General features: G+C 44.8%; 1 protein-coding gene across 1 annotated transcript; it reads right to left on the bottom strand.

The window, feature by feature from the left end:
- Positions 1 to 4,954: 4,954 nt before the first annotated feature.
- On the bottom strand, positions 4,955 to 13,599 carry si:dkey-199f5.8 (beta-1,4-galactosyltransferase 3). Its single transcript, XM_047361500.1, has 6 exons — positions 13,310 to 13,599; positions 9,769 to 10,004; positions 7,953 to 8,140; positions 7,750 to 7,872; positions 6,960 to 7,064; positions 4,955 to 6,277 (listed from the first exon to the last, which is right to left on the bottom strand). The coding sequence occupies exons 1-6, from the start codon at positions 13,581 to 13,583 to the stop codon at positions 5,992 to 5,994; spliced, it is 1,212 nt and encodes a 403-aa protein (XP_047217456.1). The 5' UTR covers positions 13,584 to 13,599; the 3' UTR covers positions 4,955 to 5,991.
- Between the last annotated feature and the right edge of the window lie 218 nt (positions 13,600 to 13,817).

The raw sequence follows: 13,817 nt of genomic DNA, 5'->3' as shown, positions 1-13,817 counted from the left end.
TGGTTGAAGCATGCTGGACTGAAGGAACATACAGAGACACTGATCATGGCAGCACAGAAACTCAGCAGTAGAAACCATCTCTGCAAACAAGACAGGAACCAAGATGCAGGCTGGGCAAAGATGCCTCTGAAACAGTCCACACAAACGCTGGTGCCCGATGCAGGCAGGTGAAGCGTACATGGAGCACCAAAACCTGCTGGTGAGAAAAGGTTACAGGAACATCTGTGCCGAGTATGGATTGCAGGTCCCCAGTCAAAGTGGGAGATACAGGATGGTGGAGAATGATGGGTCTAAGATCCTGAGGAACATCTAGATCCAAACTGATCAACGGCAGATGGATAAAAAAAAACAGACAATGTGGTGGTGGACAAAGCAGGAAAGAGAGCAGCAATGTTACAACAAGTAATGAGAAGAAAAACTGATGTTTGAAAAATAAGGTGGAACCTCTTAACTAGAACACACAACAGAACTAAATACAGTTTACTTTTTATCATTAACATTCAATGATTTGCTAAAGTCAAGTTTATTTATAGAGCGCTTTTCAGCAACAAGGCACTCAAAGCGCTATAAAAGGTAAATGAGGTTGAAGTATATTTTAATCATGTTTTGTTTCATGTTGGTATTCCTGTGATCACCATTACTATCACTATAATAAATATGAACTGCTTTAAACACACGCAAACACTTACACGTAGCGAGAAAGGTGAGCTTGCCACTCACAACATGGCAGTGAAGGACGACGTGTTTGTGGGCGGAGCTAATAGAAGCAGGCAGGAAGGAAGAAGAAGCTGCAGAGATCAGCTGGAGGAACCTTTGTGTGTCTCACACCAGGTTGGTAGAAGCTGCAGTAAAACATCTCCAGGTCAGCATCCGAGGAAGTTGATTTAGGAAGAGATGGATCGTCTGCAAAGACTGCTGGATCTGAACTGGGAGCCTCGGATCCTGCTCCACAGAATAGGTTTGGAACAGCCAACACCGGAACTACAGAGGCTGAGCTCTGTGGTCCATTTAATGCTGGGATTTTCACACAGCAGAAACGTTTTAGCTTCAAACAGTCAGTTTCTGCTGCGAGAACCTCTGTGGTGGAGAGTTGGAGGACTTCAGGCCGATCCACCATGTTTCACTAAGTCAGGACTTCCTGACAGATGTAACACGGAGCAGAAAGCTGAAGCAGTTTTTCTCTACATGCAGAGGGCAGCGCTGGAAGATCTACTGTAGCCACACAGACACACCCTAACTGAAAGGCTGTGACCTCACAGTTGTCATTGTATGGGCTGGGACGGTTGCTAGGCGACGGTTCCGCTCCCATCCCAGGGAGAGAAACATCCACAAGTAGGGAAGACAGGTTTGAGAGCGCTGCTTTGATCCATGCAGAGTGCAGGAGAAAACATCTGCAAGAAGCATTACATCTGAGCGCAAAACCATTATCACCATTATAACCATTATAACCATTACCAGTTTCCCTCTTATTGCTGCTGGAACCTGCCTGGGATCACGGACAACAGGTTGTACATCATCTTTTAACTGCATCTTATAGATGAAAGGTATGACATCAAACTCTTTAAATATGTCAGGATATTGATCCACTATATGCGTTAGACAACTCTGTGGAGCCGCATTCATGCCGTAAATCCTCTTGACGAAGCCTAATTTTTCACACGCCTCAGCACCTAGCAGTGACTCATGTCCATCTGGCACAACTACAAGCATGAGGTTCTGATCTTTTCCAGTAACTCTCACTTTGAGTCTGCACTTGCCTTTTGTGTTGATGGGTTGTCCATTACAGGCTTTGAGTGAGCAAGTATGCAGAAACATCCGAGGTCTTGTCTTCATTGGAAAAAATGTCCCTCACATTTATTAAGCTTAAAAGGAATAACGGCTCCATTTACCTGCAAAGGGCCCGTCCACCTGTCCTGCTCATCTCTATTCACTGACTACTTTTACTTGGCTTTGAATCTTCTTGTGTTACGACACTCACAAAGAAAGTGTCACTAAGAGGAGTCTCTTCCACGGCATGAACACTTTTATCTTCATTTTGTTGCATCTTGGAGAAACATTGCTTTGCAAAGTGATTCTGTCCTTTGCACCTTTTACAATTAAAAGTCTCTGTGTCCTTCTGACGTTTAGCCTTTTCCATCCTCTTTTTATTTGTTCCAGAAGAAATTGTGGAAACTAGCATAGCAGAGTCCCTCCAAACATCCCAGCATGCTGAAGGCCTACTTCCCTGGCAGGGCACATGCTCACAGCACCAGCTAAGGTCAGTTCAGTCTCTCTCAGCAACCTCTCACTTTTTTTATCATATATTCCGATCACAATCTGATCCCGAATCAGTGAGTCTTGCAGCACACCAAAGTTACATGTTTTAGCTTTCAGTTTTAAAGCTGCTGCAAACGTGAGCGAAACATATACCTTTCATAGGTTTCACTTTTCTTTGATGAACATTGTTCATCAAACTTCTCAATGACTGAATCAAACTTGTCTTTTTCTGAGTAGACAGACGTGCTGTAAACCTCCGAAGCTTGAGGTCCTGCGACGGTGAGTAGGAGTGAAATTTCCCTTGCATCAGGTTTGTTGTCCAGCGCGAAGGCTTCAATATGCAACATAAAACGCTACTTAAAGGTCCTCCAATCACCAATCACAGTCCAGTTCACAGGGTCAGGCGGCTTCAAACTTTCCATGACGTCTGTAGCACTTGTAGAATAGAAACTATCTATGTGTGTAACTGGAATGTGCAAGGTCCTTAGGGAGTGAAGCATAGAAAATGCAAGGTCATAAATTGGTGAATGACAAGGTCGTAAATGGATGGAGGACAGGGAAGGCCGGAGACAAGATAAGATAAGCTTGCTAGAAGAAAATAACCAGAAGCACTCCTTATTTGGACCTAAGAAACTGTTATGTTATACATGAGTGACATGATATATGTATATGTTGAACACAACCTTGAAGACTGAATAAAACGAGCTGGAAGCAGAGAGAGAGCAGAGTTGTTGCTTGTAGGTTTTGGCTGGAGCATCTTTCTCTCACTCTGCGCAGAGGCAAACATAAGCTGATTGTACTTTGTGTTTATTTCACTCTTTTGAAACCTGTGCCCAAATCAACGGACCCGGGGAGACGGCTTCGACACACTCCTGGTACCATGTAACGATTCTAATAAATGAGGAAACTTGGGTTCTTTAATGATCACGGCAGCGAGGTCAAACAGTGTTCTTCATGCAGCAGGTGTTACGACTATTTCTAATCAGACACACAATGCCTATGCATGATAAAAGGTATGTCTGCCCTCTAGTGGTAGGAATAATAATGACAAATATCACTAGAGAAGTATGCATAAATATTATATCGTGGCTTCATATATGATGAATAACGTTCTCCACTGATGCATGGATCGATTTCTGGTTTCAGAAACAACAAATGCCCATGGCCGAAAGAAGGATTAGCGACGGACAGATTTATACTCTAAATGTCGCAATTTATTAATCGATAAATGTCGTATTTTGATCGTGTATGTCTCAAAATAAATATTTCATATTTTGCAGGTCAGTGTTAATTATTTAGCAGAAACCAACTTCTAATGGTAGTAAAGCTAACACTGACTCAGCGTTACCAGCATGTCGTTAGTTTCCAAGCTACAGCAGTAAATCTGTAAATCCAAAAACTGAATATTATTGAAAATAGTCAAATTTATGAAAGAAATACTGCTATTTCTTATTAATTGAAGTCACCTGTGACACTTCACCAGAGCTGGTAGCTCCACCCGGTCCGCTGTCGTCAGCCATCTTTGGAGTTCGGTGGAATCGCGGTTCGATTACTCTCCCCTGTGACGTCATGTCAACGTTTTTCTACTCGTTAAATTCGTGTCCACAGCAGTGAAGACTTCGTAGTCGTAGGAATTAGCTGTATTCACCAGACAATGCTCTCAGCTTTTAGATTCATACTCAGAAAAACAATCCGAACCTACATTTTCTCAGACTCGCGGAAATGCAACATTTTGACTGAAATAAAAAACTAATGGAGAGAATCACACCTTCATCTTTTTGACGAGTCTTTTTACTCCAAACTCTGCATGGTGACCTACCTGCTTCGCAGTACCGGGCCCTGAGGTGTTTCTGGAGGTTCCTCAGATTCCCTGATGTTTAAGAAATATGTATCACTGTGGCTCAATGGGAAGAGAGGTTGTGGGTTTGATACCAGCTTTCTATGTGCCCTTGGGCAAGACATTTAACGGTTACTGATTAGTGTGCAACTAGGTGAATGCAGCTTTAGGGTTAAGCGCTCAGAGTGGTCATTATTACAAGTTCAGTCCATTTAGCATAACATTATGACCCCGTAATGGTGTGTTGGTTCCACTCTAGCAGCCCTGACCCATCGGGTCATGAACTGCCCTGAACATGTGCTGTGGTATCTGGCACCAAGATGTTAGCAGCAGTCGTATAAGCTCCATGGATCACTCTATACCTCAGAACCAGCGATAACTTCTTTAACAGTTTAAGCTACTTGCTGCCTGATGAACCCCACCCTCCAACAGGTGTTTGCCCGTCAGTGGTCATAATTTTATGTCCATTATGCATGCGTCCCTCTGACAGAAAGTCTAAAACAATCAGCGACAGAAGTCTGAATAAACTGCACGGTGGAAAAGTGGTTGGCACTGTTGGGCCAGGGTTTGAATTCTGGGCTCTTTTTGCACCTTTTCCCCACGCATGCAAGGGTTCCCGGACTGGTCTTAGGTATGCGTTTGTGTAATTGGACCCTGCCTCTCACCCAGTGACCCGTGGATAGACTGACTGGTTTTCCACAGTAAACTCTGGAACTGGATTATTTTCAGATGATTAGAAGTTATCTTCAGGTTTGTATAAACTTCTGTTAAAATAAACTTTAATATAAATATAAAGAACATTAAAGCAGATAAAACATCATTGAATGTTTGTGCTGAGCTGAAGGAAAACCCAACAGAACATTTTTACTTTGAATCAGTTTATTCAGGATAAGGCCACTGTGAACTGTGCAGACATTGGAAAGGAGAGCAGAAGTACTCGACACCAGAACCCTGTGATGACCCATGGTGCTGCTGAACTCAGAAAATGTCAGCCCACCTGGAGACATCTGTCCACTTCAGTTCACCTCCTACAAGAGTTAAACGTCTGGCCCAAACAGGTGTTTCTGTCCTACATCTATCTCCTGATGATCAGATCCATGCTGGAGCTTCTAAGGCCACTTCCCATCTAAGCGATAACTTGGTATTCCAGGAGTCTGCGAGATCCTGGAGCTCCGCTTCGACAAACTAACATCAAGTGATATGAAGGAGAAAAAAAGTCCTTCACCACATGGAGCTACTGATCCAGAGCAGATCTCCACGTCATCATCTTTGGTTTCTTCTGCCAAACTCACATGAAGAGACTTTTTCACACAATCAGCTGTCGAATGAAGAAAATGCAGGAAAAAAAAAGGCAGGAAGGTGGAAATATTCATTTCATGGGAAAAAGCAGAAACTAAAACTAAATGTTGCTTTCAGAAAATCATTCAGCCTCAGAACGTCTCCTAGGCTCCCTCTGCTGTTCAACCTTCAAGCTTTCACAGATCCAACCTGAAGCAGCTTCTCTGCAGACCTTCAGTTTGAGGTGTTCGGACTCTCTGCTGCACGGAGGCTTAAAGCCTCAAAGGGAAATGTCTGGAAATGTGTTTCAGAAGCAGAAACAGCAGCAGCTTCTCAGGAACTCATCCATTAAACTCAGTCCACACACAGTAAGCTCTAAGTGAAGAGAAAAATACATGATTCTAAGGCCTCGCACGGTTTTTACAGCGGCTACAACGCCATACACAGAAACTCACAGAGTCCAACTGAGTTCCTCCTTTCTGCAGCTCCAGTGGAACAACCAGATGTAAGATTATAGGAGCCACAAGGGGGAGCCATCACGTCATTTTTGCAGAGATCAGTCCTGTGGTGTTGATCCTCCTCAGACAGAAGAACCTGAACACCAACTTCCACCAACAGGATTATTTCACAGCAGGTGGTTCTTTATCTCGTTTGGTTGACGAGTTGGCTGCAGGTTTCTCTGCAGGTTTCTCTGCAGGTTTCTCTGCAGGTTTCTCTGCAGGTTTCTCCACAGGTTCGGGAGCAGCCTTGAGTTTCTGAGCCGGCGAGTGCAGGCCGGACTCGGTACCAATGTTGACGGTGATGTTGGTGTAGAGAGGCAGGTATTTGCGAGAGAGGAGCTCATATTCACATGTGTTCATCCCGTCCATCTTCCAGGTCTGACGTGTCTTTGCCAGCATGTTGAACCTGAGGACGAAGAAGACGAGATCAACTTATAGAGCTGGTATTGTTTCTGGTTCTGATCACCATTGGTCAAAGCTAAATGAAAACACAGAAGCTATGGATGAATAACAGCTTGTTGAACCACCTTTAGAAGCAATAACACAGCAGTCCTGATTTTACCAGGAACTTTGACTAGGCCGTTACATCACTGATTATTTTTCTCTTTCAGCCATTCTGTTGTGGCTGCTTTGTTTTAGATCATTGTTCTGTTGATGACCCAGCTGGTACCAAGCAGCTGTAAGACTGATGGACTCACATTTGACTCTAGAATACTTTGACTGGACCATAAATTCCTGTTTACAAACAAACCCAAACCATCAGCCGTCCACCTCTGTGCTGTACGGTTGGTATGAGTTGCTTGTGCCGATATTATTATATATTGTATATTGTAAATATGTTTATTCTGTAATACAAAAACAGAACAAAAGAGCAAAGTGGACCGGAGTCAAATTCCTTGTTTGTATGTAAGAACTTGGCAATAAAGCTGATTCTGATTCTGATATGCTGGGTTTGATTTTTAAATTGACCTTTTAACCCTTCAACGACGGTTGTGCAGCAGAAGTTGCTTCTCTGAGGTCATTGCTGATGTCTTTCCACCTCGGCAGGAACCTGTGTGAGCTTTGTTTGGTGTGTTGTTGAACTGTACCTCTTCGGGTTCACGTCGTTGCCTTTGTCCAGCTTGTGTTTGATCATTTTGTAGCGGCCGACTTTCAGGGACGGCCGGCTGATGTACATCCCACCCAGAGAAACCCTGAGGACACAAAGCAACAAGGCTCAGCAATCAGTCTGCTGGAACGAGGTGCAGAGAAATCTGTATTATTAAAAATGCACTCAGCAGGATGTCATGGCTTGGTCATTAAATGCCACTTTTCCATTAGTACCTAATGTATTCGGGTCGGATCGGGTCAGTTTAACACGCTTTGATTAATTTTCCATTACAATTGAGTACCATCTCAATGGGGATGAGATCGTTAATAGCAAGCCGGCCTCACGGTCTGAAGTGATGTGATTTAAAGACAAAAACAAACCACCAGCCAAGACTGCTGCTCTGTTTATGGCTGCTGTCAGACTCAGAGTGAAAGAACAGAACCAGAGAAGGTTCTGGGCAACGAGACCCGAAGAACTGTGGATCAGTCAGGATAGAAAGGGAAGCCGTGCAGCATCATACGGAAGGATGCGAGTTAGAGGACGTGTGAGGCTGAGCTAACGCTACCTAATGCTAGCTTGCTAATAATAGTGCTCATATTCACAGTAAGCCCAGCGTAAAACAATTTAACAGCTGAAGATATGACTCCGCCCCCTAACCAGTGACCCCCGGTCTTCTGACGTTGAGTTTTAAGACCGACTCGGACCGCTCTAAGTTGAAACTAGTGCAAAAGGGTCAAGAGTGAAACTGCTGTATGCTCCATGGTGTAGAACCTCAGAACCAGTCTGACCTGACTCCAATGTCGTCGTCCTCTCCACCCCAGCCCCAGTAGTTGTTGGGGAAGCCGTTCATCTTGAGGTAGTGCAGTGGCGACAGAGCCGACACTCCTCCAAAGTACATCTTGTACGGAAGCCTGGAGGGGACAACGGGCAGAAACAGAGGGGTGAGTCTTCCTCAGAATGTGCTGCAGACACTTGATGATCAGCGGCGTACTTGTAGCCGAACTTGTCCATGGCGATGGCGGCATGCTTGGGGTTGGCGTCGCAGACGTAAAGGTTGCGGTCGTCCTCTGGGATGAGGTCGACGTCATGGAAGAAGAGACAATCCCAGTCCTCCTCCCTCATGGCCTCTCGGAAACCAACGTTCATCAGCTTGGCTCGGTTAAAGGTGTAATTTCCCGCCTGCAAAGGTAAAAAAAAAAGAAACAGATAAAACTCTGAACATTTGCTACAAAACTCTCAGATTTAACTGGGACACATTTTGTCCCAGTCACAAGTAAATAAAAACACGTCTTAGCCGTGTCGTCTCATCAGGCAAAAATATCTGAACTAAAGGCTGAAACTGAGTAAAACAAGCAGCCGTCTCCTGAAGAACGTCTGGAGTAGCAGAAGAGAAATTAAAGGTCCATCTCTGCTTCATGTTGGTAATTCTTCGCTTCCTTAAACTGAATGTTTGACGACTGAGAAAAACAGGAAGAAACGGGCGGTTCGTCATATATGGCTCTGCGCCCAGAACCCCACAGCCTGGCAGCGCAATCCTTTCAAAACCAGGATGGACGTTTCATATCAAATACTTTTCATTTCTAAAGTCCATCACTGAGGCTCAGTTTGAACATGTTTTACAGATGCTGCTTGTGTGAAATATTGTGATTATATCCTTGGCAAAAGGTCAGGGTCACGCTGCTCCAGGCCGTCTTTAATGGATTTCTCTCTTTTAGAAATGGAGAGAAAAGTTTTCCATGATAATCCAGACCTGAAGAAAACAGCTGACTCAAAGGGTCAATTAAAAACAAACGGAGCAACCAACCCAGTGATCAGTGAGCTGCCCACATGCTCCCACTTCACTGGCGTTTTCTCACCAGCGGTCGTCAGCTGGTTTCCAGTACAAGATGCTTTTAAAACCAGAAATATTTCCTGACCAGAGCTGCCCCAAAGGAAAATATGCAATCATGCTGTCTTCACCACCATCTGGTGAGCATCAGCATGTCAACCGGGTTCGGGCCGCCAGAGTCTGCCCAGCGGGCCACAGAAATGGCTGCGATGCCGCAGAGCGTGAATCCATGACGCTTCAAACATAACAGCCGGCTGCTGATGGCGATGCAGCGCAGATCGTTAATGATCCAGCTCCATTTCTGACGGACCGATCCTACAATTCAAAGTTTCTACAATCACGAAACGCCGGAGAAAGTACCGGAATTTCCTGCAGCTGGATTTACTGCACAGCAGCAGCGCCCCTCCCCCACCAGTTGCTGTGATCCGACAGTCGGCTGAAGGAAATCTTCTTCGCTTCCCTCTTTATTAAAACACAGGTGGCTGTTGGGAAAAATGTCTGCTTTGTGATCGTTTGGATCCTAGAGCTGCACCGCTGGGCTGTCTAAGGTTGGGAACAAGTTCAGAGTTCATTTATTAGTGTGTTCTGTCAGTCAGAACCTCAAACTGACCCAGAGCCTGTCTTAAGGTCCAATTCGTTTATCCAGAAAAAACTAAACGTCTGCTTTAAGTTTTCTGTTTTTAAAATAAGCTTCTTTTTTATTGGAGAGTTTTGGTATTTATTAGACAATCAGCAGGTTGGAAAACCAGAAATAAAATGAATGAAAGGCAGTTAAACCGATAAAAACGACGACATAATGAAATGTATTCCTGCTGGCAGCCCTGGAAGCTGCAGAAGAAGAAAGCACATGCAGACATTAATCACTAGAGGGACCTCTAGCTCATAACAAGCACGTTTCCAACTGAAAGCTGATCCAGATGTGACCCGGCTTACTGAATGCAGATCTAGTTGAACCGCAACTGGGTTCTGTGGGTCTCACCTGGTGGATGACGTAGATCCCGTAGTTGAGCTGCTGCCGCTGCAGGAACGGATGCAGGTAGTAGAGCAGGAACTTTAGGTGATGCTCTCGGTGCCGGTGGGGGATGATGATGGCCGTCTTGTGTCTGGGCTCGCAGTAGGGCGGCCTGTAGCGCCCTCCTCGCACCACCAGGGGGTTTTTCCTCTGAACCTCAGCCAGGGTGAGGCCGGACGGGAAGCTGACGTGGATCGGCCCCCCTGCAGACACAGAGCAAAGGCAAATGTTCTGGTCAGAGACAAAGAGGTTGTGATTTGAATGAAGCACCAGAGTCATATTTCCCTCTGGTAGGGAGCAAAATACTGGGTTTCAACCAGCAGCTCGTTAACATATTTATTCTGTTTTATTACACATTCATTGTGATTTTCCTCTTCCTGCTGCTTAGCACAAAGTGTTCTTGAGAAAGGCTCTAATGGTTCTGACCCAGTGATCAGCAGGAACAGGGTGGCACAGGGCACAGCCTCCTTCCAGTCTATCAGAGCCCTGCAGTGTAATGATTAAGCAGGAACATATTATCAGCTCATACATCTGACCAACGTCTGAAGGTACAGAAAACATTAACAGATCTTCTCCAACTGTTCAGTCCCACCTGGTTGCTGCTCAGGTTGACTGGTTTATAAAAACAAATCATTTTGACCTCTGTGTATCAACGTCATGTACATGTTTATGGCACCATTATCTGACCCAAAAACAGCCGATAAAAACAGATCTATTAAAACAAGAAGTTCTCCTGCAGCAGCCATCAGAGCTGAACCTCAGGTAGAAGAAGCCCTGAAAAAAACCCAGTCTGTTAGGAGCGCAGCAGAAGGTCCAACCTGAGGAAAAACAAGCAGAAGCAAAGCTGATTTTGTTCAAAATATTGTCCCAGCTGCACTAAGTTGCCTAAAGTATCCGTCTACTTCTACATGTACATGAACTTTGATGACATCCTATTCTTAATCTCTAGGTCCAGTTTGTTGATGGACCTCCATTGCCATCAACAGCAACTTTAATTGCTCTGTAACCTCTGTCCAAGGTTTGCAGTGAGTTCATAGTTAGATCAGAACCAGAACTGCAGCCTCCATCCCAAAGGTGTTCAGGAAGGTTGAGGTCAGAACTCTGCAGGTCAGTCAAGGTTCTCCACACCTGCAGCCGTGGCAGTAATTGGACCACTAGGACTCATTGATCTGGTGCTGGGACCCAATACTTCTGGCAATATAGTGCTAATTTAAAATCTGTGTTATGAGTCAACCTTGAAAATGTTTAAATATTCCCATTCATTCCAGTATATTCCAGTATATTCCAACTTGGTAAATCCCTGAAACGTTGCCTCCTGACTAGTGATGGGGATGTAAGGAACTGTTGGGCTGAGAACGGCATCAGCGAGGGGCAGGGTGGCGTAATCAGGCAGTACCTGAGCTGGTCCAGTCAGTAAATAACTGAAGCTAAACAGCAGCCAGAAGAACTTCAATAAAACCTTGTTGTCGAGATGAAGATGTTACATTTAGATGTCCTTCCAGTGGCTGGATGGACCACTCAGGTTTCTGGGGTTTATGCTGCAAATGAACCCAAAGCAGAAAGACATCAGTACCATTTTTATGATTTATGGATCCATCGCAGCATTATCACGTTTTCCTAATATCGTGCAGCTCTAACGATCACAGATTAAATACATTTTAATCCAGTCCGTGACAAAGTTCACAAACTGGATTAAAACTGCTTCATTTGGCATCTAAACCAAACCCAGTCCAAGAACCCTGGGTCCAGTTAAAAACAAAAGGATATGGAGGCCAAAAAAGTAGAGACTCAACCAACCAGTCTGCCACTGGAATCGTCCAATTTTCCTTTAAACGTCTCTCTTCGATAATTAGATTGTTATCCTTTAAGTGATAAATAAGAAATAAAGTTTGCTTTTCATCCTCAACTTATATTTTTCAAATATAAAAAGGCTCAAATCCAATTCCAAACTTTTCCAGATATTCAGCACAAATCCTGGAAATCTGACACTCAGAACCGTAATTTCTGAAGAATTATTGGATTTTTGGCACGCTGCAGAACCACAGCAAGCATAACGAAACATTTCTGTCTCTGAAACCGAACATGCAGCTGGTTGGAAGGTGGAAACACCAGCAGATGATTGATTCAAACATCCCCATTAAGCTTTTCCTTCTTTAGAAGACCGACTTTTACTGAGATAATTAATCCCAAATCCCTTAACAGCCAAACACACAGCAGAGCCGCTCTCAATAAGCTGGATTCACTCCAGTTTGCCAAATTAGCGTCACTGTGACTTTAAGGCATTCACTGCTGGAGCGGCACAGCGATGACGGCAGACACTGAATGGTTGCATAAGCTGAGCCGAGGAGAACCAGGAAGCAGAGATCTTAGAATAGCTGAACCCTGAAGCGAAATAAGATTCCTCCCTCAGGCTGCGTGTCGACGCAGAACGAGTGGAGAACCAGTCAAAGTCCAACTTACTCTCCTGCAGCTCAACCAAGCAGAACGCATGACAAAACAAAGCCTTCAGAAAGCCTGATGATACAGAGAGATTCACATAAAATCTCCTCACCAGCAGAAAGAAAACCTAAAACAGGAAGAGCACAGGAAGTCTGTGGCAGATGTTCAGATGTTTCTCTTAAATGTCAGGAACCATCGATAGACAGAGAGGTAACTGGTGGGATAAACTGAAAATAAAGCAGCTCCTCTGCTAAATATGTGCTCAAATAAATTCATCTTCTACTGCAGCTGGATAATCCAAATCACCAGTGGCACAGTTATGGTTCTCCTTGCAGCCTTCAGTTTTCTCCTTCAACACTTCCCACAGTCAGAGGTGGATCTTTGACAGATGGTCCAGAGTTCTGGTTCTCCTCTGGTGTTCTCTTTTCTTCTTTAGATCTAGAGACTGAGGTGGTCATGGAAGAAGGTTGATTCTGAGAGAAACAAGCCCCTAGCATGATAGATCCTCCTCCATACTAAACAATATGAGCTGTTCCTCAACCACTGCTGCTCTCCAAACTCACCTCAGGTGTTTGTTGAGGAAAAGCTCAGGTCCAGTTCAGTAAACTCCACATATTTATGTTTGTGATGCTAGGACAGGCCGGCTGGCCTGGTTGTTATGGAAACCTGGTGACACCAGCTGCTTAAAAGTGAGCTTTGGAGATGTTTTCACCTCCCTGCTTGCAGGTAGGAGGTAACATCACATGAACGGGTCCTCGTCTGTCCCCCTGGTTGCTAAGAGAAATAGCCCACTGTGTCACATCATATTTCTACCCCCAGGACACAGGAAGTAAATTACTAACTAGAAGTTCCTGGAAACTTTGATGAGATCAAACAGGCGAGGAACACATGAAGGTTTCTTCAGTTCTAACTTTTATACAGGACCATCAGTTCCTGTGCAGCTGGGTTGTTCTGCCTCTTTCAGATCGACAAATAGCAGTAATGATGAATTTATTGAACACATTTTACCGGGGCGGACCAATGACTCTGGACGGTACCAAACATTTAGTGGAAACAGGACAGCACTCACCTATCAGGGGGGACGTCTTTGGGCAGTAAGGCATTTCGTCTCCATGGCTGTGTCCTTTGGACAGATGGGACAGGTTGGCATAAACGTCCCCTCCACTGAAGGCGGCGCTCGTACGGTTCCGGAGCTGTGGACCTGCCGCGTCCCCCTTGCGGAAGATCCGGATAAAGTAGCTGACCCGTTTGTGGTATCCCTCCCGGGACAGCAGCGCCATGACGACCAGCTGGATGCCCAGGAACATGAACAGGAAGCGCCATTTGGACTGTAATGTAACCATGGCGACGGGTCTCCGGCAGCTGAAGCTAGTCAGAATCAAACTCCCAAACAAAGTGAAAAAGAACTTCAGTTGTTCTGCTGAGCCTGATCCAAAATATGGCAAAACCAGTTCTGAAAGTGTGTTTATGTAAAAAGTGAAAAAATGAGAAGATGAACCACAGTTCAGGACCAACAACCCGCAGAAGTCAGAAGAAAGGCACTTTTGGCAGCTGGTAACTGTAGACGTCCACCCAGG

Source organism: Girardinichthys multiradiatus, chromosome 3, assembly GCF_021462225.1.
Source record: "Girardinichthys multiradiatus isolate DD_20200921_A chromosome 3, DD_fGirMul_XY1, whole genome shotgun sequence".
NCBI lineage: Eukaryota > Metazoa > Chordata > Actinopteri > Cyprinodontiformes > Goodeidae > Girardinichthys > Girardinichthys multiradiatus.
This window is presented reverse-complemented; position numbering and strand designations above follow the sequence as displayed.